This window comes from Panthera tigris, chromosome A1 (genome assembly GCF_018350195.1).
Source record: "Panthera tigris isolate Pti1 chromosome A1, P.tigris_Pti1_mat1.1, whole genome shotgun sequence".
In the NCBI taxonomy this organism is placed as follows: domain Eukaryota; kingdom Metazoa; phylum Chordata; class Mammalia; order Carnivora; family Felidae; genus Panthera; species Panthera tigris.
Genome location: NC_056660.1, coordinates 89,022,265 through 89,047,153, shown reverse-complemented (window position 1 = coordinate 89,047,153; position 24,889 = coordinate 89,022,265). Strand labels below are relative to the sequence as shown.

Sequence of the window (24,889 nt, the reverse complement as noted above, 5' to 3'; positions counted from 1 at the left end):
TACTGTGGCTTTAGCTTCAATTTTATGGGATTTCAGCTAGATGCAATCACATGGAAAGACTTTAGAAATGTAAAGATTCTTGGGAAAACCAGAATCCTAAAACCTCAAAGCAGTGATAGACAAGTGGCAAACAATTTTCAAAGTGCATGCTGAAGAGGGTACCAATAAAACTATGTAGGATATTCAAATGGGGTGAGAGTGAATATCCCAATCTATGCAAATAACATGAGTGGTGTAAAACGCAGGTTATGGGGAAGGTACAATAAGTCCTCAGTTCTGTGTCATTACGTTTATTGGAGAGACTGGCTTACTGTGGAAGAAACCCTGGCCCTACATTCTATTTTTGCTCACCTAAAGGAAAGGACTCCACAAAAGAAGCAAATAAACTTTATTTCCACAACACATCCCGTCTTCCCTTTCCCCCAGGAACAGAAGTTGACCTCTGCCATCAAAGCAAAGGACAAAAGCTGACAGGTGACAGAAGGCAAGGGGTTACTAGAAAAATAGATTATACCCAAGGCTCTCCTGGGGATCCAAACCCCTGTCCCCAGGCTCCTGGTCAGGGCTCACCAGATGGAGAGAACTAATATATGAGGCTGGATACTGACACAAGGAACTTCATTGGACAAAGAGGAAAGGAGCCTGGCAGTGAAAAGACCTGGAGGGGCTGGGCGGGGTGAGCTTTACTCCTAATGTGAGTGCTGGAAAAAGGGTGGGGGAGAAAATAATTTATTGGGTAATACAATGGTATGTAGTTTCAATTGTGTTGACCATTCCAGATCTTAAGCTAAATTCTGGCCAGTCTATGGAGGTAGAAATTGGGGATGGAAGGAGTCTAGAATCCCTCCTACCTCCCCCAGAGAATAGACATTTATTACCCAGCTCTACCCTTTTGCCTAACCCGCCTCCCCAAAAAGCTTCCAAATCCCTTAGCTAAAATTTGCATCAGAAAATGGAATACGGGACAGACAGGAGTCTTGCCCAAATATCCCAGCCTGGGAACTGACAAGAAAGGTGAAGAGTAGGGGCAAGGAAAGGGAAGTTAAGTAATAGAGTTAAATCTCCCCTCAACTCCTACTCAAAACCCTGGGTGGTTAGAGGGAAGGAAAACCAGGCAGCTGTTCTCATCAGGGACCCATGCAGACCTGTTGGACAGACATTGCAGGTGAGAGAAGGCAGAGCTGCGGGCCAGGAAGGTTCTTTAGGCTCCTAGAGGGAGAAGCGGGCCTGGGGTCAAAGGGGAGTGGGAAGCAACAAACAGTGGAAGGAGCCTTTGAGCCCCCAAACTTATGGGACACCCTCCACCACCACCCGCCCCTCAAGTGCTGACCAGAGGGGCCCCTGCGGGTGGCAGGCTAATCAAGGGCATAGCTTGATACGAGTACCCTTGGAGAGCACTCGAAAGAAAGGGAAGACACGCTCGCCCAGGAAAGCAGCTGAGAAGGTATGCACGTGGGCTAGAGTCTCCGCATTGTAGAAGCCTAGGCGCCCAGCCTCATAGTCCAGGTACACGCCAAAGCGCCGTGGTTTCTCACTTGGGCTCAGCAGTGTCTGCTCCGTTGAGCTCTGTGCCTGGTAGCGTTTGCCATTGGTGCCCACACACCACACTTCGCGCTGGAGCAGGGGCTGTTGGGGTAGGTGGAGCCGGCGGCGGCGATGGTGATGGCGTGAGGAGCTGGCATCCCCACTGCCCAAAGAGGATCCCCCAGAGCCCACCTTCTCCTTATGATGGGTCGATTCACGGGCAGCGCCCACCGCCCAACCCCGCCGCCCTCCCACCTCTACCTCCCAGTAGTGCCGCCCAGAGCGGAAGCCTTGGGCCCCCAATACGCAGCAGTCGGCTGAGAAGCGCTTGGAATGGTCAGCAACCTCCTGCCGCCGCTCTGCCAGGCGGACCCCCCGGCGGTCAGGGGAGAGCATCAGGGCCGGGTGAGCCGTGTCAGGGTCCAGCGTCAGGTCCACTTGGGGAGGGGGAGGACAAATACGCCAAGGCTGGAACAACTGTTCCCCATCAGTAGCCAACTCCAAGATTCAGCCTTTCCTGCTGCCCTCCCCGCCTACCTTCCAGCTGTCCTCACCCCTCCCCATCCTAGAGACCAGACTTTAGTTCCTATGAGCTCCACCTCTTCCCCGACTCTTGTTTCCAGGACCCTGGACAGGTCTTCCCTCTGGCCCTGGCTCTTGCTATCCACCCTCCACTCCCACCATCAACACCTACCTGGTCTAGGTCAAAAACTACTCTTAGCTTGAAGCCCCAAGCGGCCTACCTGTATCCTGCTCCACCTTAGCCCCATTCTTCCCCCCACCAGGCCCAACCTCCTCCTCAGAACCCAATCTCAGGTCTGTGAAGGGAAAGGAAAAGGAAGGTCGTACAGGTGACCTCCCTACCTCGGGCAGCCTGACAGAACATCCGGCTCATTTTCCTCACGATGGCATCTGTCAAGAAGTCATGGCTATGGGGCTGACACGGGTCAGGGGACCAGACCTCTGGGGGTTGCAGCTGTACCTCTTCACACCTAGAGGAAGGGGACCGGGCAGGGGGTGGGACCATGATATTCCCAGAGGGAAGAGCAGAAGCTGAGGGGAAGGAGAGGAGGGTCCAGGAGGCAGAAACTCGGGTCCTGGGGAAGGAAGGAAAGGAGCGGGATATCCAAGAGAGGTAGGGATGGGGAACCAGATGCCACTGGGTCACAAAGGATAAAGGGTGGCAACACACCTATTGAAAGTCTCCTTGATGTCCTGGGAATAACAGAAACAAAAAGAGGGAGAGGGAAAAAGAGACAAAGAGAGAGTCAGCTGCACACAGACAGCTCCTTTCTCTCAATCTGATTCCAGCCAGAGAAAGGACTGAACTTGAACAGGGAGTAAGAAAAAGCAACCCTCAAGACCCTCAGTAAGTGTGTATCCATCTCAATCATCCCTATGCCCTAGCACACTTCTCTCATCCTGCTGTGAGACCAATAATAGAATTTTCAACCCCAGTAAAATAATTTTTACAACATGACTTAGGCATCTTTCTCAGGATGTCTCTGTCAAAAATTCTTTCCTTGACTCTACTTTAAAACCCTCTTTATACAATTGAATTTCTTTCTTTTCACTGGGTATAATCACACACACACCACATTTGGCATTAACCCTGTCCCCAGCCTCAAAAAACCTTTTGGTCTTAGGTTAAATTATCATGGGTCCTCCCAATGAGAAGAGAGGCAGCTCTGAACAGATGTTTGGTAAGCACTGCCTAACAGAGCAAATACAGGGTGCTGGGGGGAAGGCAGGGGGAGACAGGGAAGGGGGCACTGCTCACCTGGAGCAGCCGCAGGCCCCCCTGCTGGCTCCGCTCCTGGGCCTCCGCCAGCAGGCGGCTCAGCTGGGCAGCCTGCTCCGCCAGGCGGCTGGCCGCTGCTCCTGCACGCCCTAGCTGGGCTTCGTGCATCTCTCGGAGGCGCCGCTCCAACCCTGCCTGCTCTTCAGCCAGAAACCGTGTCAGCCGCCCGAACTCCGAGGCCACAGCTGCCAGCTCTGACTTCATCTGGCTCTGGGATGATGCAAAGGGGATGGTGGATACCACCTCAACACACAGAAACATAAACTTCCAATTTTGCAACTGCTGCCCCTCAATCCAAGGTAATGGAGCTCTGCATCCCAAATGGAAAGGGGCCCCTGTCCCTTCCACCACCTCCCAGCCTTACCAGGCACCACTCCCACACTCCAAAGCACACTGGTCTGAAACTCACTAACTTCTGCCTGCAACTTATCTCCACCCTGGCTATCTAACTTGATTCATTCTTCAGATCTAAATTTAAAAATATTCCCTGAGAGAAGCCTTCTCTCCCCGCTAGATCTAAATCAGGACTACCCCCATAAATACCATCGTATCTCCCATAAATATCATTCATTATATATCCTCACAGCATTAATATTAATTTGAAATGTTGTTTACATTGAAGTATCTTTTAACATCCTTTTCCACCACTCCATAAGTTGTTTGTCACAGGATCCTCAGACCTCAGAACAGCACCAGTACTTAGTAAAAGTTTTTTGCAATGAATAAATTAAAAATTCAGGAATCAAGATATCAAGTTAGGGTCTTGACTATACTACTAATGACTTTGGAAAAGTCACCGAATCCTTCTAGATCAGGAGTCTAGCAAACTTTTTCTGTAAACGGCCAAATGTTATTTTACACTTTAAAAGCCAAAAAGCAAAATCATGGATATCATTGTGTAGATTGTAGTCTATATATAATCAGAGAAAACTTCTGCCTAATCTCACCCCATTTGCCTGGACTGGGCAATCCCAGATAGTGGGCATGCTTTCCATGCAGGTATCATCAACTAGAGACATTCTTGGGACAAAGAGGGACAGGCCAGAGTGAGGAAGGAAGTTCTGACTGGCTAAGTCGGTGAAGGAAAGTCAGCTTCACTCTCTGTCCCAGTGATACGCAGACCCTGACATCTTCTCTCTGCATCCCAGAACCCCAGAAGTCTCAATCTGAGCATTTGGCTAAGAGGACCCCCTGGCTCCCAGACACACTCAGTGTGCGGCAATTGCCAGCAGCAGAGTCCCTAATGTGTAGGTGGCAAAAAAATAAGTACAAGACTTGGGAAGTGGCAAGACCCACCCACTGGCCAGGGAAAAGATGAGGAAAGAGGTCAGACAAGAAGGCTGTCCTGTCTTGGTCTCCAAAGCTCAGTGCCAGGCCATTCCAGTTTCTGCTGACCTTACAAACACACGTACAGAGTTGGGGGTGGGGAGGGTGGTATTAGGGAAAAAATATCTAAAAATACTCCTTGGGGAGGGGTGATCAATCAAGAAAAACAGCTGAGAAACACTGGACTAGAGAAGACCAGGTCTCTGTAACATTCTATCCTCCATTAAACACCATGCCCTCCCCTTCCCATTCATGCTCAGGGTTGCTCTACCTACCACCTACCATCTGTCCTGGGACCTGGGGCTTCTCTGATGGCTGTTATGTAGATTTTGCCTTGCCCACTTCTGCCCTCTGTGCTATCCAGCCTGGTGGGCACAGGCCTTGAAGTGAGGTGTCTGGGGTGGTAAGCCTGTTCTTCAGGCTTGGGCCACGGACCCAACCTCTCTATACTAGATCTGTTTCCACTCCATTCTGGAACCTAGAATAAATGTGCCCCCTGACCCTTTAAGGCCCCTCTCTCTTCAAAACCCTGGGAATGTCTCTACCTCTCTCCCAGGTCCCTCTTCAGGGAATCTTGTCACCACTTCTGAGAGTAGACAACCCATGTTCCCTGCCCTGATCTCAGAGCCAGTAAGCCCTATCAAGGACATTCACCCACCTTCAGTTCTGTCACACGCCTCTCCTCCTTGGCCTTCATCTTCTGCACAGCCTCTAGATGCTTCCTCAGTGGTTCCACATGCCCCTGCAGTTTGGCCTGAGGGAATGAGAAAAGGAAGGTTAGAAGCCTGGGATAGGAGAGGCACCTGCTTTCAGTGCCCACTTCCCCCATCCTCCCTGCATTGGACTGGGGCTCAAAGCCTGACCCCCATTACAGGTATCAGATCAGCATCATACTCTCTTCCTCCCCTCTCTTCTCTTCAGATGATGACAAAGGCCTCCAACCCTCTGCCTGCACTCATGTATAGAAGAACACACCGCTGAGTGTGTTCTCTATAGGTAGGATCCTGGTGACCATAGAGCTCCATACCCAGAGTTGGGGTGAACCTGGCTTGAGCCCCTCACCACACAAGGTCCTTCCATATGAAATGTTCCAGCCCTCATAAGCAATCTTCCTCATAACTTTCATCTCTAAATATTTCTCTGATGATTTTGTGCCTGTGCTAAAAATCTTTCAGTGGTTCTCAATCACCTGCAAAATATGAGGTTCCTTCATTGCCTCTACATTTCTAGACTCCTCTACTACACTTACCCCTTCTGACATAGACTCTTAGTTTTAGCCACATAAAACTGTCTTTTCCCGAATGTAATTCCATTATCTTCATACATGCTCTTCCCTCTTTCTGGGATTTCCTTTCTCCACCTCGCCCAAGGCATTCTTCCTTTAAAATACCAGCTACCTGGGGTGCCTGGTGGCTCAGTCGGTTAAGCGGCCGACTTCGGCTCAGGTCATGATCTCGTGGTCCATGAGTTCGAGCCCCGCGTTGGGCTCTGTGCTGACAGCTCAGAGCCTGGAGCCTGTTTCAGATTCTGTGTCTCCCTCTCTCTGACCCACCCCTGTTCATGCTCTCTGTCTCAAAAATAAATAAACGTTAAAAAAAAAAGAAATTTTAAATACCAGCTACCTGACCATGGTCCTCCCTGCCCCCAACTTCCTCTGTCATCCCAAGGAACATGAATACAACCTTTACAATACTTCCTAGACACTGTAATGGTTTTTAAATATGTCTCTGCCAGGACACAATGGCTCCTTGTGGGGCAGGGGCCCCACTTTACTTATTTTAATTTCTATGCCTCTTTGTCCATCTGCTTTCTCTCTCACTCAGTTACTAAATGGAAAACAAGGGGTGCCTGGGTGGCTTCGTCAGTTAAGAGACAGACTCGGTTTTGGTTCAGGTCATGATTTCAGTTTGTGGGTTCAAGCCTTGAGTAGAGCACTGGGCCTGCTTGGGATTTTCTCTCTCCCCCTCCCTCTGTCCCACCCTCACACGAGCTCTCTCTCAAAATAAATAAACTTAAAAAAAATTATTACTGGGGCACCTGGGTGGCTCCGTTGGTTGAATGTCTACTTCAGCTCAGGTCATGATCTCACCGCTCATCAGTTCGATGCTGTGCTGACAGCTCAGAGCCTGGAGCCCGCTTCAGATTCTGTGTCTCCCTCTCTCTCCTCCTCCCCTAGCTCACACTCTCTCTCTCTCAAAAATAAACATTAAAAAAAATTTTTTTAATTATTATTAAATAAATATAAATGGAAAACAAAACCTCTCTTTTCCTAAAATTTTAACCTTCACGGCAAATATGCATTTGAGGTCTATGTTCCAATCTCTTATAACGGTATCTTTTTCTTTTTTTTTTTTTTTAATGTTCATTTATTTATTTTGTGAGAGCAAGGGGAGGGATAGAGAGAGAGGGAGAAAGAGAATCCCAAGCAGGCTCCCTGCCCCCAGACGTGGGGCTCTATCTCAGAAACAGTGAGATCATGACCTGAGCTGAAATCAAGACTCAGAGGCTTAACCGACTGAACCGCCCAGGTGCCCCCAGAATCTTTTTCTTTAAAGGGCTGTTAGAGACCAGAAATAGGTCCAACCTGTTTTCTTTCCTTTTTTTTTTATGTCTCCTACTACTTCTGCCTTTTTCCTTGAGAGGTAATACAGAGCAGAAGAGCTCAAGCTCAGACTCCAATCTAAACCTAAATGTAGCCAGGTGACCTGAGGCAAGCAACACTTCCAATTTCCTCATCTTACATGGGAATTGGGAATAACAGAATGCATGTTATGGACAGTATGCTTCACACAGTAGCACATAGTAAAGATCAATAAATGTTATCTAGTATTCTCTACCTATGTCTAAACTGCCAATGACAACCTGATAATGACCCTTGAACTAAAGAGGTTACTGACCCAGAGAAGAGTACAAAAGGCAGTGGTTGTTGCACAGGATGAGTGGTTCTAGAAAAAATTACATTAATAATATTACAATCAACCCCTGACATGAAAGTAGCATAAACTACAAAAAATTTTGTCTTTTGATATTACCTTCTATTTTTCTCCAATCCTGTTCAGAATTTATGATGCTTAAATTTCCCATTTAATAATTTTCATAAATCATTGACAAATTCATGAGCACAAGTCCAAACAGAGTACTATTTTAAGAGAAATTTTCAAGAACTTTCACTTTTTTAGGAGATTTATTTATACATCATCCATATTATTACCCACTCAATAAAAAATATTTCTATAAAACAACTGTTCCAAACTAGTGCTAGTTAGTGTACAGATTTGAAAAGAATAAACTACGTACCTATAAAATAGCCTGTAAATTAAAAAAGGAATCACTCAAATTAGTTCCAAATAATAAAATCCATGTATTTACATTTGCTGATCAGTTAATGGCAGATTATTTGCATCTATGTGGCCTCCTCAAATTGCAGAGCCCTACTAGGCTGGCATACAACAGACATGGCTAACACAAATTCACAAATAAAAATCCAGTTTCAGAAGCCCTTCAGAAGAGCCCTGTAGAAGGAGGGTGGAGAACAAGTGGAATGTCCACACAGAGCCTAAACAGGTGATATTACCAATGCAGTGATTCCAATGCTAGGCTGGGCTTTCTTAAAGACACTCTCCCTGTCTCTGACTCAGAATCTCTAGTGGTAGGGCCCACTGTACTTTTGAAAACTCCCCTAGTAATTGGGAATATCGCTGTGTGGAAGACAGTTTCTTGTCATGAGATGATCTAAGTCTGTCTTAGCTGTACCACTCATAGCTGAGAAGCTCTAGACTCGTTACTCTAAAACTGGGGTAATGCACAGACCACACAGGAGCTACCCTCTTCTTCCTTCTGGTCCCACTGTTTCAAACCCTTCCCAGCCTTCACTAAGTAGTGCTATTTGTGCTGGCTGTCTCACAGACCAATCTCCTTTACCTGTATCCCAAAAGAGTAAAGGCCAGAAGTAGGGTGCAAAGTATTAACCAAACTAGAATCAGACTCCAAGAAGTCACATGTCAGTAAAGTCAAACTAATGACAGACATCTAAATGGTGGTGACACTGTTAACAGTATGCAGGGGCACAGGGGCAGGTCATAACCAAGTCCATCACTTACTAGTAGCTATGTGGCCCTGTGTATATTACTTAAGTCTATTTCCTAATCTGTAAAACAGGGACAGAAACCATATCAAACTCACAGGGTTGTTTGAAGTTTTAAATGAGATAGTCCATGAAAAGTGCTTAGTACAGTGCCTGGTGTACATAGTAAGTTAAGTGTTCAGTAAATATTAACTTTTAACCCTGGAAAAATTAATGCTCCAAGGCTTTTAGAGATGGCTGGGTGAGTGAGTGCAAAGCCTGTTCTTCTGACTTAAAAGCTTCTCCCTTTTATCTGCATTCTCAGGTAAGGTAAGAACTTCTAGTCAGTACATCCGACTGATGCAGATTTAACAAAAGTCCTCAAGGACAGAACCAAGCCATATCATGGGGTAGGTAGGAAACCCATTAAAAGGCAAGTGCAAAGCATCTGGGTCTGACACTAGTAGTCATTTCTACACTCCTGCTCCTTAGGGCCCTTTCTTGTTGAGGCCTCAAGTCCTTTCCATCTCCAGGGTCCAAGTCAAGGATAGACTGAAAACTTACCCAGAGGAAAATGAGACTGGTGGTAAAGCCTGAGGGACCTGTCACCTGTACTCCTACACTTAGGGACAATGGAAGTGTCAAACAGCAGTGGCTTTCCCCAAGACATGCAGCCCAGTGTACAGGATCCTTCTCACTCCAACCCACCTTGATGCCACTAAGTGCTTAGAAAAGGAGAATCAGTGCATGAAGTTCTGGGGAGTGGGAGGGGACATAATTTCCTTTTCCCAGCTTCTTTCCACCCCCACAAAACTCCCATCTTCTACTTCTCTCACCTTGTACTCCTGCACCACCTCCTCCAATGGCACCACGCTGTGCTGTTTGTGGCTCCTGGATTCTCGACACACCACACATATTGCCTCTTCATCCACCTCGCAGAAGAGCTTCAGGGCTTCCTGGTGTTTGGGACAAATGCCCTGCTCGTTCCCACGGCTCCCTCGACCAGGAGTTGGGTGCATCTGTCGAATCACCTGGACCATGTTGGCCAGCTGCAGGTTGGGGCGGAAGCTCCGCCTGGGAAAGCTCTTTCGGCACTGGGGGCAGGTGAAGCACCTCCGAGGGGCTGGAGGCGGGGGCAGTGGGGTGACGGGGTCTAACTCCTCTTCCTCGTCCTCCTCCAGCACTTCCTCCTCGTCCTCCTCATCCTCCCCTCTCAGGTCCTCCTCCATGTCCCCCAAGTAGTAGTCCAAATCTTCCTCCTCGTCCTCCTCCTCCCACACATAGTCCATGTTGTCCCAGTTGGACCCGCCCATGCCACTGGTCCAGAACACACCCTCCTCTTCCTCCTCGACCTCCTCCTCCATGTCGCCCTCATAGTCTTCATCCCTCATGGGGGTGTCCCACCCTCCACCGGCCCCCACAGCCTCCACCTCCTCCTCCTCTCCGTCCTCCTCTTCCTCTTCCCGGTCTAACTCGTCCCTGTCCTCCTCATCTTCCCCTCCCCACAACTGGGTTACACACACTCGGCAGAAGTTGTGCCCGCAGCCGATGGACACGGGGTCCGTGAAGTAATCGAGGCAGATGGCGCACACCGCCTCCTCCTGAAGGGTCTGCACAGGGTTGGGTGTCATGGCAACGGCAGCCATCTTAGTGTCCAGTCAGCCAGTGTAGATGGGCGGTGGGGGGGCGGGGGCGGGGGTCTTCCCTCTCAGACGCCCTGACGACCCGGCCCCACCCCCACCCCGCCTCTCCACACCTTGCCTCAATCGCAGACACAGAAAGGTCCTCCCGACAACCCCCCCTCCACAAAGTTCCCTACTCCTAGACGACAACCGTGTCTCTGCGAGGGGAGGGGACAGAGCTGAGCGCTACAGCCAAGTCCCTCAGGTGGCCCTGAGTGCAAATCTGTCCCAACGCTCCCTTGGCCTCCTCATAAACCCCCGCCCCTCCTCACTTCCTGGCTCCGCCCCCTCACTTCCGGCCTCCCTCTCAACACTTCCGGTGTCTGCGAGTCACCTAAGCTCGCGAGTTCCCCCCGCAGTAGCGCTACGCCCCCTTCTTTCCTCTCGGGCCCCTGGGCGACAGGAAACGGCGAGGAGACGCTCTAGCAGGCACACGGGAACAGGACGGGAGGGCTACAACGATGGAGGCCCACGTCTCTGTAATACGAAGGAACAGGGAACGCGGACAACTCGGAATGACCGGCCTCCTCCATCCCCCGCCACTGGGGATAAACTTCGGGGAGAGGTTGAGGCTCTTAACGGCCGTCCGCTCTCGGTGCTATGACTGCGTCGGCCCAGCGCCATCCTACTAACCGGACAAGGAGGACAACGCCAGGGACTCCCCACAGCTGATGCCGGAAGCGGAGGGGCGGGTCCCGGTGAGCGCCCTCAAGTACTTCCGGCCCTTCTAGGCCGAGGACTTTGTTGGTTGGGAACTCAGAGTTCTTCAGGGATCCAGAAGGCGACCGGACATCTTCTTCAACCTCCCCACTGTAGTTGGCATTTCCACGCGCATTAGAAACTGCCGTCTGGTCACTGTCGTAGCGTTTAGATGAACTTTTCTAACTGCCCATTAATAAAGGAGTAGTGAAACCGTCACATAAACATTCACACAGTGGAACACTCTTTATCTGTAAAAAGGGAATCCTTCACGATTTACTCTGAAGTGAGAAAAGCAAGGTGCTGAAAAGTGTAGAAAAGGGGGGGGGGATTAAAAATGTATTTGATATCTTTGTAGTCCTGTGTTTACTCGTATAAAATAAGTACAATCGTTGCCATCAGAGGGTTTTGTGAAATTAGAGTTAATACAATTTCAAAGCTATGTTGCTTAACATATAGTGAGTTAAGTCATTCAGCACTTTCTGAGTGGGCACCATGCATGCTCCACGTCCAAACTACCTCGAGGTCTGTCTTGGTGGAGTCTCAGTCTAAGAGAATGGGCTCCAATTGGGTTTGTGGTATTAAATTATTATTATTATTATATATACATACATACTTACTTACTTACTTACTTATTTATTTATTTATTTATTTATTTATTTATTTATTTTTGAGAATCTCATCCAGGCTGTAGAACTATGCTACCAAAGATGCTGCTTTCGTACGTAGAGCATCTCTGCCAAATAGATTATTCGGGCGATTGAAATAATACTTGAATTTTTAAAAAGAAAAAAAAAACTGGAGGGGGAGTTACGGGAACGCAATTCATGTACAGAAGTCTCAGTGAGTGCGAAACGCTGCGGAATGCCAAGGCTGCGCACGCAGAACTCACCCTGTTCTCGAGGCGCTTCCCACCTAGTAGGGAAACTCGGAGTGAACGCCTGCTTCCTCGGAGGGGTGGCCTGAAACGCTAAAATCACGAATTCTCGTTGGTGAACAACTGTAGGAAGCCACGCCAAAAGAAGTGTGGATACGAGACCTGAACACAGTTCAGCCGGCAGCTCAGAAAATGCCTGTCACTTACTTGGAAGTCTGGGTTCACTCAGCCCCTTCATCGCCCCAGTGTAGCTTCTAGGTAGTATTAGTCAAGTGTGAGTGCCGTGGGTTTCCGTAGTGTAGTGGTTATCACGTTCGCCTCACACGCGAAAGGTCCCCGGTTCGAAACCGGGCGGAAACAAGATTTCGGTTTTGGTGTTTTTTGTTTTTTGTTTTTTTTAGCCTCCCTTTCATTTAAAGAGTTACCTCCTCGTCCACGCTGCTTCTGCCTCCGTAGGAGAAAGAACTGCCCTCACACAGAGGGAAGGACACGTGTATGTCTATTTCTGTTTCTGGTAGACGCTCAGTGAAGCCGGACCCCAGCAGGACAGAGCTCACAGCACGCCCTCCATAAATTCTCTAATGTAAATTCAGATCTGGCACCTCAACTCTCTTGCTCTTCCCTCTCGGGAACCCGCGCAGCCACTTCTCCCAGGTTCAGGGATGCTAGGCTTCCGATCCTCTGGCTCTAGTCACTAGGACAATCAGGCACACAGTAGGTGCTCCATAATACTTATGCAATTACTTTTTAAAGTGTGTCCTCATCCCTGCATGTAGATTTCAGTCTTCCGAGGTACAATGTAGAGCTTGTATGTGTGCCCGGCTAGCTCAGTCGGTAGAGCATGAGACTCTTAATCTCAGGGTCGTGGGTTCGAGCCCCACGTTGGGCGCAAGTTCCTTTTGAAGGGAAGAAGACGCAAGGCAGGCATCGAGTTTCCCTCCAGTTCGACAGCGGGTGCTCCTCTGCATCCTTGGCCAAGCAGACGGAAACTGGACGGATGGTTACCAGTAGCCGAATAAAAGAATGCCCCAGCCATAGGCCCTTGCCGGCCAAAAGGGAGTGAATGAGTGCTGGTTGCTAGCGGACAAATGCCTCAGGACACCGTTTTGCTTGCTGAAATTCGTCCATGGTCAACCATATTAGGCGTCTGGTCCAGGGCGAGCTGCGCAGAGAGGGAGGGTTACGGCGTGGCTCCTCTCTGCGAGGAGACCCAAGAGCCTCCAGAGTGGCGACCACCTTACTAAGTGACTTAAAAGCTGGCATTCTCGAGCTCTTGCCGCCGCCGGTTTTTTTGTTTTCGTCAGGAAAGAGGTACTCTTCGTAATCTGAGACCCCCAAATTCTCTTTTTAAGGGTCCATCTTTTGTGAAATGTTGCCCCACACAGAGAGGAATGTAAAAATATCCTTTATTTTGGAACACTCTAACATGAACATCCTCAGTTTACTTGTCTTATCATGAAGTTCTTCCTTAACTTCAACTGAAATTCATTCCGTTACGTTAAATGGTTTTTTTTTTTTTTTTTTTAGTCCTGCAAATTCAGCCTATTTTCTGTTTTCCGAATGTAGAAGTCTCCCTCACACGCCAGACCATAGGAGAAGTCTTGATCATGTAAAACTGGTTTACTAAACTTGCTAAGCAAAGAATTGAATCTCCTTCGGTCTCAAAGTGTATGGGAATTAGGGAGGGTTTCACATGACACCCTATAAGGGCAGTCTGGACAGGAATTGATCAAAGTTTGTAAAATAGGTAGATTTGATGGTAAGTCGTAGCTCACTCATGCCTTCCTGGAGAGTTACTTTTACTGTGGTCTTATCTTGGAATTAATGGGTCTAAATAAACTTGTGTCCCAAGGGTTTCAACTTTGACATTTTCTCTTGCACAAATATGGATTCATTTGCAAATTGTGGTTTCACGTTTTTGTTTTGTTTTTTAACAATCTTTACTGGAAAAGGAAAACATTCCTAAAAAAGATCCTGGCTTTTCATTTAAGGGAAGCCCAAGTGGCAGGCTTCTTGGTCCATCTCCCAACAAGCTGGGGCCACACCCTTCCAAGCTTTTTGCTACAATTCCTGCTTCTCTCTTCTCTCCACCCTTTCCACCGCTGCCCCTCCAGCCAGGCCCGGTTTGGAATCCCCTCTGGTAGGCGATCCAGGCTGCTTTTAGAACAAAAGAGTCAAGTGTTCATCAGTTCAGACATTCAGCAAACAGAAGGAACCCTACTAGGATCTTTGGTCTTTTTCCTCCTTGGCTATGGAGGCCATGGGGGCAGTAGGATTCACTCTGATTTACATTCCAGAAGGATTCCTTTAGGAATGATAAGTAAGATGTGTGATGGGAACAAGACTGCATTAGACAGAAGGAACTGGATGGACATAGCCATGGTCTAGAAAGGAAGTGGCTGACCTGGCAGTGGCAAGACAGCAGCCAGAAGGGAGAAGGGTAAAGGAGCTAGGGGCATATGGTTTATACGTGGACAGGAGAGGGAGATCCCAGGTTTCTGCTTTAGATGGTTTAGTAACAGAGATCAGAGACTGAGTGTAAGAGTACTGACAACACTGACCCACTTTTGGCCCTCCATCCTCTTCAAGCCAGGCAATGACTTCCCTCCCACTACGTGTTCCAGTGCCCTGGAGGTTAATGTATGCCTGACTGGAATGCCCCCATAACATAAAATCTAGGGATTAAGGTCTGGACTGGGAGGAGTATAGCTGTGGAGAATGTGGATGGAGAATGGCCTGGTATGGCCTGGGTGGTCTGTGCTCACCCACTCTCCCTTTCAGTTAAGTTACTCTGAATAAAACTCTGTGAAAGCCATAATGGAGTAGCTTGCTTCCTTTTTTCCATCTTCTCAGTTTAGAGGATGCTTATACTGACTTTCCACCTTCTGACAGGAGTGGGGTGAGAGGTGAGAGAGAAGTAATGAGTTCTGTCTTGAAGAGATTGGGAGATGTCTAAAAGGTTATGTCCAAGACTTGTGGATTTGAAGCTTGGGGAGAGTGGTCATTGCTGGAGCCACTGACATAGGGGTAGAGGCTGGGTCAAACTGTCAATGCCAATGTGACTCTCCAGGGAGATGGCCATCTGTAGATAGATGGACAAGGAGTCAGAATAGGAGTAAAGCTAGCAGCAAAGCTTCCACAGAGGCCAAGGGAGTTAAGATGTGCAAGAAAGGAGGGACAGATTGGTAGAGTCAAATTCCATACATGTTTTAATATGGGAAGGTGGTAAAACATCTATGGATTGGGCCACCAGCAAGCCCCTGGTGACCTTGATCCTAGAGCCAGACTTGGACAAGAAGGCCTCCACCTTGTGCTCTGGTGAAGAAGGGCTTACCAGTTTCAGACAACTCAAGGATCTCGACTCAGTAGGAATCAGCCTCCAATCCAATTCCTGGCTCTGCAGGTCTTCTGGAATCAGCTTAGGCGACCAAAAAAAAAAAAAAAGTTTTGCAATATTAAATAATCTATACTGCTCTTACATTTGTATGTATATAGATCTACATATACCTGCATTAAGCCTCATCCCAATTCTGGATGTTCCATGATAGAATTGATTAGTTTTATTTTTATGAAATACTTAAAAGATTTCATTACATTACAAAATTTAAATATTCAGCTTTATTTAAATAACATTGAGTTAAAATTTGATATTTATTAATTTCAATTTCCTCTTTATTTTTAATAGATAATTTTACATAACTTAGAGGAAACAATTATTTTGAAAGCATAAGGTAAAACCAGTTTTATTTTTGGCTTATTTATATTTACATTTTAACGAAATATATTCAAGTCTCGTATTCTTTGAATGCATTTAGCATTTCTTTAATCCTTTAAATCTTTAGTCTCAATCCAGCACAAATTGGGTGAGAATTTAAACCCTCCCGCTGTCTCCCTAGAAGAGACAAAATGGAGCCAATTATCTCGTATCAAACATCCGAAGCCACATTTACCCTACTTCTAGAGAGGCCCACTGCTTTCATTGACTACTGTTCTGGGGGGTGTTTTAATTGCAGAATGTGACTGGTTTCAGGACCTACTAAGGGGTTGCGCGCGCTCGGTAGTGAGACAGTACTATTACCCAGGGCCACGGTGGGAAGTGAGAGCCTTTGGTAAACTAGGAAAAAAGGGTTCCAAGAGCTCTGTCTCTCAGGTCCCGTGCAGAGACCGGGGCAGTACGCAGGACTATACGTCTTAGAAGGATTAAGGAACAGAGGCTTTAGCGTGTGTTTCCGTAGTGTAGTGGTTATCACGTTCGCCTAACACGCGAAAGGTCCCCGGTTCGAAACCGGGCGGAAACATCTCAGGTGTAAGCTTTTGATTTAAGCGAATTTGTTTACTTCGGTCATTTGCCCTTGGAATATATGTGCAAATATGTATGGATACATCGTTTTTCGTGTACTCTTGTCTTTTCCAATTCATGACCAGTTCACTTCAACCAACACAGTCCAGGTCTCTAAATCTGTGGTACAAAGAAGGTGGTCTATGTCTTTAGACATTTCCTTCAAAGAACTTAAAATCCTGTCCGGTTAAAAGACTGAAAAGGGAAGGAATGTCACGCAACCACAAATGAAATATTGAAAAGTGCAAGAAGGAATGAGCTGGAAATGCATGGTGGAAGTCAGGCCAGGGGAAAGTATTCACAGGGAAGATCGTTGCAGCAGTAATGACCACACCACCTACAATGCGTTGTGTTGCTCTTGTCTGGACCTGTTTTAGGTGTCTGCCTCAAAGGAACCTAACAATCCTGCAGGGTACTTAATATTGTTGTTCCCAGTTTGTAGGTGACGCCTCTGAGGACAGACACATCACGTAAGGTGAAGAATCGTGAGGTAGAGGAATAGAAGTCGGAGCTAAAGGATGGAGAAGAGTAAAACAAGGCACGTAGAGAAATTCAAGTAAGCACAGCAGAGGAACCCAACGTTGGTCCTACCTGCGGACCGTTGGTGATTGGCCAGGTGGAACCAAAGGCAATGGCCTCACCATCCACACTATGGACACTACCACGAACAATTCTACACCGACTGGCTTCACTTCCAGCTTGGGGCCTCCCCATCCACCTGTCCTGAGTGGGACCGTCTCCGCTCCTCCAAGTGTCGCCTTCCTCTCGCTCCCCGCGCGCCCCCTGATGCAGACCCACATGGTATCTACCCTGCATTCCTCCCACTGTACAGTGTGTCCTCAGTGATGGAGAGCAGTCAAAAGGACCATCCCTCTCTCCAGAGGTGCCTTGATTAGCCGCCCTCTTCACTGATCCTCACTTGCAGCTCGTCGGCCTCCATCCTGTGAGACGCCTCGTGTGTTGGGAAACAGGCTCTAGAGGTCAAGGGGAAAAGGATTTAGAGAAGCAGTCCAGAGGTGCTCTGGGCCCCCAGTCCAATGTTCCAGGCTTGACAGATGTCCGTAGAGACGCACACTTTGTGGACCTCTGCAGCGCAGTCTGTTTTCACGCCCTGGAAAATAGGGTTCACGCTTTCATAACCGATGGGGCACATTTAAACATTTGACGAGCAACTTCTTTCTCGACACTTCTGTCAAACTGGAAAGCCAAATAAAACATCGAAGTTGTAAATCAAATTGTCTTTAAAGCTTCACACAATGCAGACAAAGCATAACCAAAAATAGCATAAGAAAAAAATCAATTATCTTGCCCATTTCTTTATCATTGCTCTTTCACACTTATTTGTATAACTTCCCAGAACTTACAGATGCATTCACCCAACCAGAAAGGCTAGAGCCCAGCCATGGAACTTAGAGACCCAGAGGAGTGAAGAGTGAAGGATTCCGGATCACACCTGGGAGAAAGCTTCTCCTTCCCCTGCTGCTTGCTTGTTTCCTTGTTTCCTTGTTTCCTTCCTTCCTTCCTTCCTTCCTTCCTTCCTTCCCTCCTTCCCTCCTTTCTCTCTTTCTCCCTTTCTTTCCTTTTTTCTTCCTTCCTCTCTGTCTCTCTCTCCCTCTTTCTTTCTTTCTTTTTTCATGTTTTACTGATTTGAGGCAAGTCAGTCAGTACATGCTCCTCACTCCAGGCTCTGCACTGTTAGAGTGTCTCCTGCACGCCTCCCCCCCCCCCCAAACTGACCTTCTTGGTGGCCCCAGAACTCTGAGAGGCCAGCACCATCACTCAGTCACTCTTCACCAGGTGAATTTTGGTTTGTGCCTCAGCTTATCTATGAGCTTTCATTCCTGTTCCTTGTGGAGATAGTAAACAAATTCAAAGCAACACAATTAACACCAAAAACCCAGGTGGGCTGGGCAACAAGCTGTGCAGGAAGCCGTCTGCTTTGAGTCATATTTCTTTGGATTACACTTAGTGCTAACTTGTCATTATGGTTTTAAAAGCTTTCCTAGGCTCATCTTGTTTCAATTAATGCTAATTATTATTCTTTTCTTGATACTTAAATTGTAGCTGCTTGTCAGTGGGAGCCCCTTCACATTGGCCCCTTTATCTGTTCAGCATTGCCCTGACCATTTGAGAGCATCCTTGTTTCCTGGAAACTACTCATGCTTTGGATTCATCTGTAATTTTTTTCCTGCCTTAGGATGGAGGAGAATGTTTAGGGAGCTTCCCCCCCTCTTTTTTTTTTTTTTTTTTTTTTTCAGCGAAGAGTGAAAGAAAAAGGCCAAATCTAGGTGCCAGGACAGTGCATGGAGCTCAAGGTCTCTGGCTCCCCTGCTTCTGAGTACCCCAGGGAAATAGTTTAAAGGACATGAGTTAACACTCAGGGTTCTATGTAATTGTCGCTTTGCTAGATCTTTACGTTTTTTCAAATAAGCCCCAATATCATTATTCTACAAAATTATCTACCTAAAATTTTAATCTCTCACTCATAAGTAATTATGTTTCCTTTTGACTTATTTGTTAAAAAAACTTATTAGGAAATTCAAAGTAGAGTTAATGATATTATGAAACCCAAGTACCTATCACCCAGCTTCAACATTTTCCTCTATTCCACAATTCCAGTTTTATCTCTGCCTCCATCACTTCCCACCCCACTGTCTCTATCTCAGAGGATGATAAGGACTGTGAGAAAATGAAGGATATCTGATAGAGTGAGAAGCAAACAGAGATGGGCTACTGAGGGTTGCTGGTGGGATGCTGGATGGGGGGATGGGCTAAACAGTTGAGGGGCATTAAGGAAGACACTTGCTGGAATGAGCACTGGGTGTCATATGTGATAAATCACCAAATTCTATTCCTGAAATCATTATTACACTATATGTTAACTAACTTGGATTTAAATTTAAAAAGAAAAAGAAAAAAAAAGGTGACAATAAACTGAGTCAGGAAGATAAAAAGGAGCCAGCCATTCAAAGATCTTGGGAAGAAGCCTCTGGGAGATGGGCAGAGGATTAAAAGTCTCTGAAGTAGGAGTGTGCTTGGTGGGTTCAATGAGTGAAGGAAGACCAGGGACTTGGAGGATAAGGAGCCACAGCTATAACTCCTTGGCTCTGCATTCTGATGACTCCATCCACATCAGCTGCTGTATTTATTTACAAGTGGATAGAAAAAGGTATGGAAGACACTAGATCTGTAGTCTTAGAGGACTCCCAGGCTAATGAGAAATACAGTAGGACCTCAATGTGGAGTTTTTAAGGACAGATGAATAAACACATAGCTTCGTTCAGAAGCTTGCAAATAGACAACACACCCGGGGTTTCTAAATGCTGTGAGTTGGTGGTTGAAGCAAGGAGACGGCAGCAGCAACCAAGGTTCAGGTACTGGCTCTACACTGCACCTGTGACCTAATCAGTGCCTCCCTCTCCTCCACACTCAATGAGGGTTCAGATAGGTACATCTACAACTGTCACCTGAAACGTCTAAGAGAAACTATCACCAATGGCTGAGATGTTTGGGATGATGCCTTTCGATAACCATAATTCATGAAGGCACAAGTGAAGTAATGAGTGCAAGGACCTAGTGATTTTCCTGTTCCAAAATTTGCTAGCTTTATAAGAAAAACAGCAATACTTATAAGTTGAATTTAAAACCTTGAGAAAATCTAGGCTTTAACATTGACAACTGTAATACATTGAATATTAATCACAGAACAAGTATGTATTCTTTTCCATATTCTAAAGCCTCCCTAGTCCTTAGACATTAAACATCTCAAATGACAGCAGTTGCCAAAAATACCCAGTGATTTTAATCCAGTTGGTCCTGACACAGAATGGAGGAGAGGTCATTCTGGGTCATCTATTTGGTCACTCTTCCTCTGGCATGCAGTCCTCCAGAATTAGGTTGCTCTGATTGACATTTTGTCTTCCTACTTACCCCAAATTCACATTCCCCAGGACACCAGTATGTGACTGAAACCTGCCTTTTATTTAGGGGATTTTGTACCCATAACAAATGTGATATAATATAAACAGCATTGAAATAACAGGGGGGTATTTGTTGGTCGTTGAGCCATTTCTCCTGATCCTACACAGACCCTAGGAGAATGACTTTGTCAAGCTAGTAAAAGGAAACCACTGACTGTTAAAGAAACAGCTGACACTGGAGTATTTTTAGACTAGTTAGAAAATAGCCATAAATACTTTAAACCTGGAGATAATTTTGTTTCAAATGAGGTTTTAGATAAAAATATTCAAGTCTATGGTGAATTAATACTTTATATATAAATTATGTATAATTATTATTGTAGACCACAAGTTCATGCATGATCTAATAAATAATATTTTTAAATTTATTTTTGGGAGAGAGAGAGAGAGAGAGAGAGAAAGCATGAGCAGAGGAAGGGCGAAGAGAGTGGGAGACGCAGAATCTGAAGCAGGCTCCAGGCTCTGAGCTGTCAGCACAGAACCCAAGGCAGGGCCTGAACCCATAAACTGTGAGCTCATGACCTCAGCTGAAGTTGGAAGCTTAACCCATTGAGCCACCCAGGCACCCCCATGATCTAATAATTTATACATGCCCCATGTGATATCAAGACCAAATAGAAAATCACATACAAATTTAATTTCTTATGTTTGGTTGGTTTCTTCCTGTCCAAGGGAGAAAATTTGCAGAGTAAGAAATAAACGAGTTTGCCTTTCCAAAGATGTCGTGGCTCTGCAAATGAAGGAAACATAATAGTCTTCACAGAACCAGGCCTAAAAAAGAAAAAAAATAATGTTGTCCTATAGAATTGGATTAGAAGCCATAAATAGATTGACACTGTGATCTTCAGAATCTTTTGCTTGAGTATGCTCCTCTGAGAAGCAAAAGGAGGGTCCCTCTTCCTGTCAGGCCATGCCCTGTAGGCCCTGCAATGGGTATCATCTTATCTAGGACAGGCAGTGAGGGACCCTGGCAATTTTAAGGGGGGTGGAGTCATGTTAGATTTGTTAAAGCAGTCCATTGCCACCAAAGTAGTGGAGAAACAGGCAATCTGATTCATGGCTGGTAGGAAGGAATATCAGCCTGTAAGATCCACAGTTCAGTGATTTGTCTACATCTATAAAATTACAATCACATTTAAGCTTTGACCTAGCAATCTCACTTCTAGGAATTTGCCCCACAGATATGAGTGCAAAAGTGCAAAATAACAACAATATCCTTATTAACTGCAGAATTGATTATAATAATAAGAGGTTGGAAACAACATAAATGTCCATCAGTAGGTGATTTGTTAAATAAACTGTGATTCATCTACAGGGGAATATGATGCAGCTGAAAAAAAAAAAGATTTAGAAAGTTTCCGATGTCTTGAGATGGAAAGATCCCCAAATGTAAGAGTTGTAATTATCTTTTTGTATAAAATAGAGGAAAATAGAAATATATTTGCATCAAAAATATGTAACTGTGGAAGAATATATACAAAGAAATAAAAGTTGTTACCTAAGGAGAGAAGATGACAGTTTTCACTGAATATTTTTATATATGGTTCAATTTTTGAACAGTACAGTTTGTAACCTACTCAAAAGATATTTAAAAACTTATTTTGTGGAATTCTGTGGAAAATGGTATAGTGATTCTTCAAAACTATTAAAAATAGAAATACCATATGTTATAATACTGGAGTTAAAATTAAAAAGAAAAAAATAAACACCATATGGTAAGCAATTTCACTTCTAGGTATATCCCCAACAGAAGTGAAAGCAGGAACTCAAACAGGTATTTGCACACCGTTGCTAATAGCTTCATTATTCACAAGAGCCAAAAAATGGAAGGAAACTAACCAAGTGTTTGTAGACAGATGAACAGTTAAAAATAATGTAACATATGATGGAATATTAGCTTTAAAAAGAAAAAAATTTTGATACACACAGATGAACCCTGAAGACACTGTGCTAAGTGAAATAAGCCAGTCACAAAAGAACAAATATATGTATAAGGCCCCTAGAGTAGTCATAGAGATAGTGGAATGGTGGTTGCCAGGGGCTGGAGGAAGGAGAGAATGGAGATAGTATTTCCTGGATAGAGTTGCAGTTGGGGAAGACGAGAAAGTTTGGAGATGGATACTACACTTGATCTTCGCCAAAAGGCCGAGAAGCGATTGGAGATGGATAGATGGTGATTGCACAACAGTGTGAATGTGTGAAAAGCTACAGAACTGTACATGTAAAAACTATTGAAATGGTAAATTTTATTTTGCATATTTTAACTATTTTAAAAACTAATAATTTACATATACTTATATAAAATTCACTTTGCTAGCGGTAAAGCATAAATTAATCCATGAACAAAGGTATAGCTACAAAAAAAGGCCAATTGACTGCTGCACACAGGAAATTTCCAGAATGAGGTTTTTGTTGTCCCAGAACACAGAGGTAGAGAACCAGTTGTCATTAATTGAAATACAAGAAAAGAAGGCAAACTGCGCGCCCAACGTGGGGCTCGAACCCACGACCCTGAGATTAAGAGTCTCATGCTCTACCGACTGAGCTAGCCGGGCGGCTAGGAAAAACGTCTCAACAATTCTTACTTCAAGGTAATATTCAGGCTGTTTGTGGCTCCAAATTTAAAGGTCGGTTTAGTTGTAATCTAATCAAATGGTTCCTTAGCCCGGGGAACGTAAAGCCTCTAGATCATGCCTGACTGCCCCTCCCACCTAGGTCTGGTTTCTGTTTACTCTGGTCTGCCCGCGACCTAAACTTTTTCCATTCCCGGAAAGCGCACGGGGCGAAGGACGGCAAACGCATTCTTTCTATGGCGCTGGCATGCTCACTCTGATACTTTAATCTGGAGTTCAGAGGTGGTATCTGGGAATTCGAGTAGGTGGGTCCCACGGTCGCCCCCTCCAACCTGTGCAAACTCCAAGATAGGAAGTTTGTCCCCCAGGCTTTGCAAACACGCCTAGTTTCAAAACTTAATGAAAAAGAGGGTTTCACGCAAACCCGCGCTGGAGATGCCGGGGATCGAACCCGGGGCCTCATACATGCAAAGCATGCGCTCTACCACTGAGCTACATCCCCACCTGGCCTAATGGCTCTCTACATGCTCTCTTGACTGTATATTAGCACAGAGAGCGGCTGCGCAAATGGCGGAGCGAGATAACCCAGATGCTGCAAAGCGGGTACCGTAACGCTTGGAGCTGTGTTTCCGAGTCCTCCACTGTCCCCACTGAGGGGACGTTCGCTGGAAGAACAGAGCCAGAATAAACACCTGAAGGCAGGGGGGAAGTCATTGGGCACAATGCCCCAAATGAACTGTGATCCGAAAAAGTGAAGTAAGGAAGACTGTGTGCAGACTGCTACGTTTGTTAAACAAAAAGAAAGGGAGTGTAGTAATTCAGAATTGCAAAGTTGATCGCTTGGGATGGGGAGGAGACTCGAGCGTAGACAGTGGACACACTTTTCGCTGTGAACTGCTGTGTATATCTGAATTTTGAACAATGTTAAATCAGTTCATTCCAAGAAAACTTTATCGATCGCTTACTATGTGCCAAGAACTGCTCTAGAAATCTGGGGGTCCAGCCGCGAACAAAACTGACACAGTCATCCCCTTCAATAGCTCAAATTCCAGAGGAGGGAGTAGAGTGTTAGAAAATAGAGCCCGCGTTGAAGATTAAAGTGCGGCAAGGTGCGATTTTAAACAGTGTGGTGGGGGCAGGCTTCGCTGAGAGGTTATTTGAAACAAGGCTTGAAAGAGGTGAGAAGTAAGCCATGCAAGTATGGGAAAAGAGAAGTCCAAGTAATGGTAAAAGCCAGTTCAAAGGCCCTGAGATAGGATCTTGCTGGCATGGTGCAGGAATAGCAAGGAGGTCCATATGGAAAGAGAGGAGTCAACAGAGGAGAGTGACAAGAGATGCGGATAGAGAGGCTGGGTGCAGGGTATGGGGTCAAAGAATGGATAGGGCCTTTGGAGGACTGTAAAGACTTTGACTTTGAGAAGTGGGAGCCAATGGAGGGTTTGAGCAGAGGAGAACTTAACATTAATCTGACTTAACATTTTAACAGGACTGTTCTCACAGCTGGGTGGAGAAGACAAGGTAGAACAATGTGACAGAAGGGGAGAGAATTGTGATCATCAGATCATTGGAAATGGTGCAGTGGAGGACGTGAGAGAGGGAGGACACACTGAGGAACTGAGGGTGGAGTGTGGGCAATGTATTCCTCTTGGGAGTCATAGAGGACTCCCCAGTTTGGCCTCAGCATCTGAAGGGATGGAGTTGCTGTTAAATGGGGTGGGGTGGGGAAGACTGTGGAAGGAACAGGTGGAGAAGCAGATTAGAAATACAGTTGTGGATACAGTGAATGCGAAGTGATATTCCTTAGGACATGCTGCCCGGGGTTGGATGTGGGAGCCAGGCATCCTAAGGGAACCTGGGTAGGGATGTGTACTGTGGCATCCACAAGGAGAGGGTATTTCAAACCAAGAAAGTGGAAGAGATCACAAGTGAGGATAGACGGAGGTCCAAGGGCTGAGCAAGTGCGGGGAGAGGAGGAGGAAACCACAAGAGAGACCAAGAAAAAGGTAGGAGGCCAGGGATGTGGGT

The 24,889-nt window shown here is 46.1% G+C and overlaps 1 protein-coding gene and 5 non-coding genes across 10 annotated transcripts; 3 read left to right on the top strand and 3 right to left on the bottom strand.

Annotated features, from left to right (window-relative positions):
- Positions 1-1,092: 1,092 nt before the first annotated feature.
- Positions 1,093-11,056, bottom strand: TRIM41 (tripartite motif containing 41). Of its 5 annotated transcripts, none has more exons than XM_042981637.1 (7): positions 9,551-11,056; positions 7,549-7,596; positions 5,310-5,405; positions 3,305-3,568; positions 2,717-2,739; positions 2,389-2,516; positions 1,093-1,961 (listed from the first exon to the last, which is right to left on the bottom strand). In XM_042981637.1, exons 1-7 carry the CDS (start codon positions 10,358-10,360, stop codon positions 1,360-1,362), a joined length of 1,971 nt encoding a protein of 656 aa, XP_042837571.1. In that variant the 5' UTR covers positions 10,361-11,056; the 3' UTR covers positions 1,093-1,359. The 5 variants fall into 5 exon arrangements, with proteins under 5 accessions (XP_042837571.1, XP_042837577.1, XP_042837580.1 ...); XM_042981643.1 differs by having other exon boundaries at positions 3,305-3,535; XM_042981646.1 differs by lacking the exon at positions 7,549-7,596.
- A 1,203-nt stretch (positions 11,057-12,259) lies between these two features.
- On the top strand, positions 12,260-12,332 carry TRNAV-CAC. The gene has a single exon. It is a non-coding gene; the product is annotated as a tRNA-Val (tRNA).
- A 456-nt stretch (positions 12,333-12,788) lies between these two features.
- On the top strand, positions 12,789-12,861 carry TRNAK-CUU. Its single transcript has one exon. It is a non-coding gene; the product is annotated as a tRNA-Lys (tRNA).
- Positions 12,862-16,197: 3,336 nt separating this feature from the next.
- On the top strand, positions 16,198-16,270 carry TRNAV-AAC. The gene has a single exon. It is a non-coding gene; the product is annotated as a tRNA-Val (tRNA).
- Positions 16,271-22,773: 6,503 nt separating this feature from the next.
- Positions 22,774-22,846, bottom strand: TRNAK-CUU. Its single transcript has one exon. It is a non-coding gene; the product is annotated as a tRNA-Lys (tRNA).
- Positions 22,847-23,294: 448 nt separating this feature from the next.
- Positions 23,295-23,366, bottom strand: TRNAA-UGC. The gene has a single exon. It is a non-coding gene; the product is annotated as a tRNA-Ala (tRNA).
- Between the last annotated feature and the right edge of the window lie 1,523 nt (positions 23,367-24,889).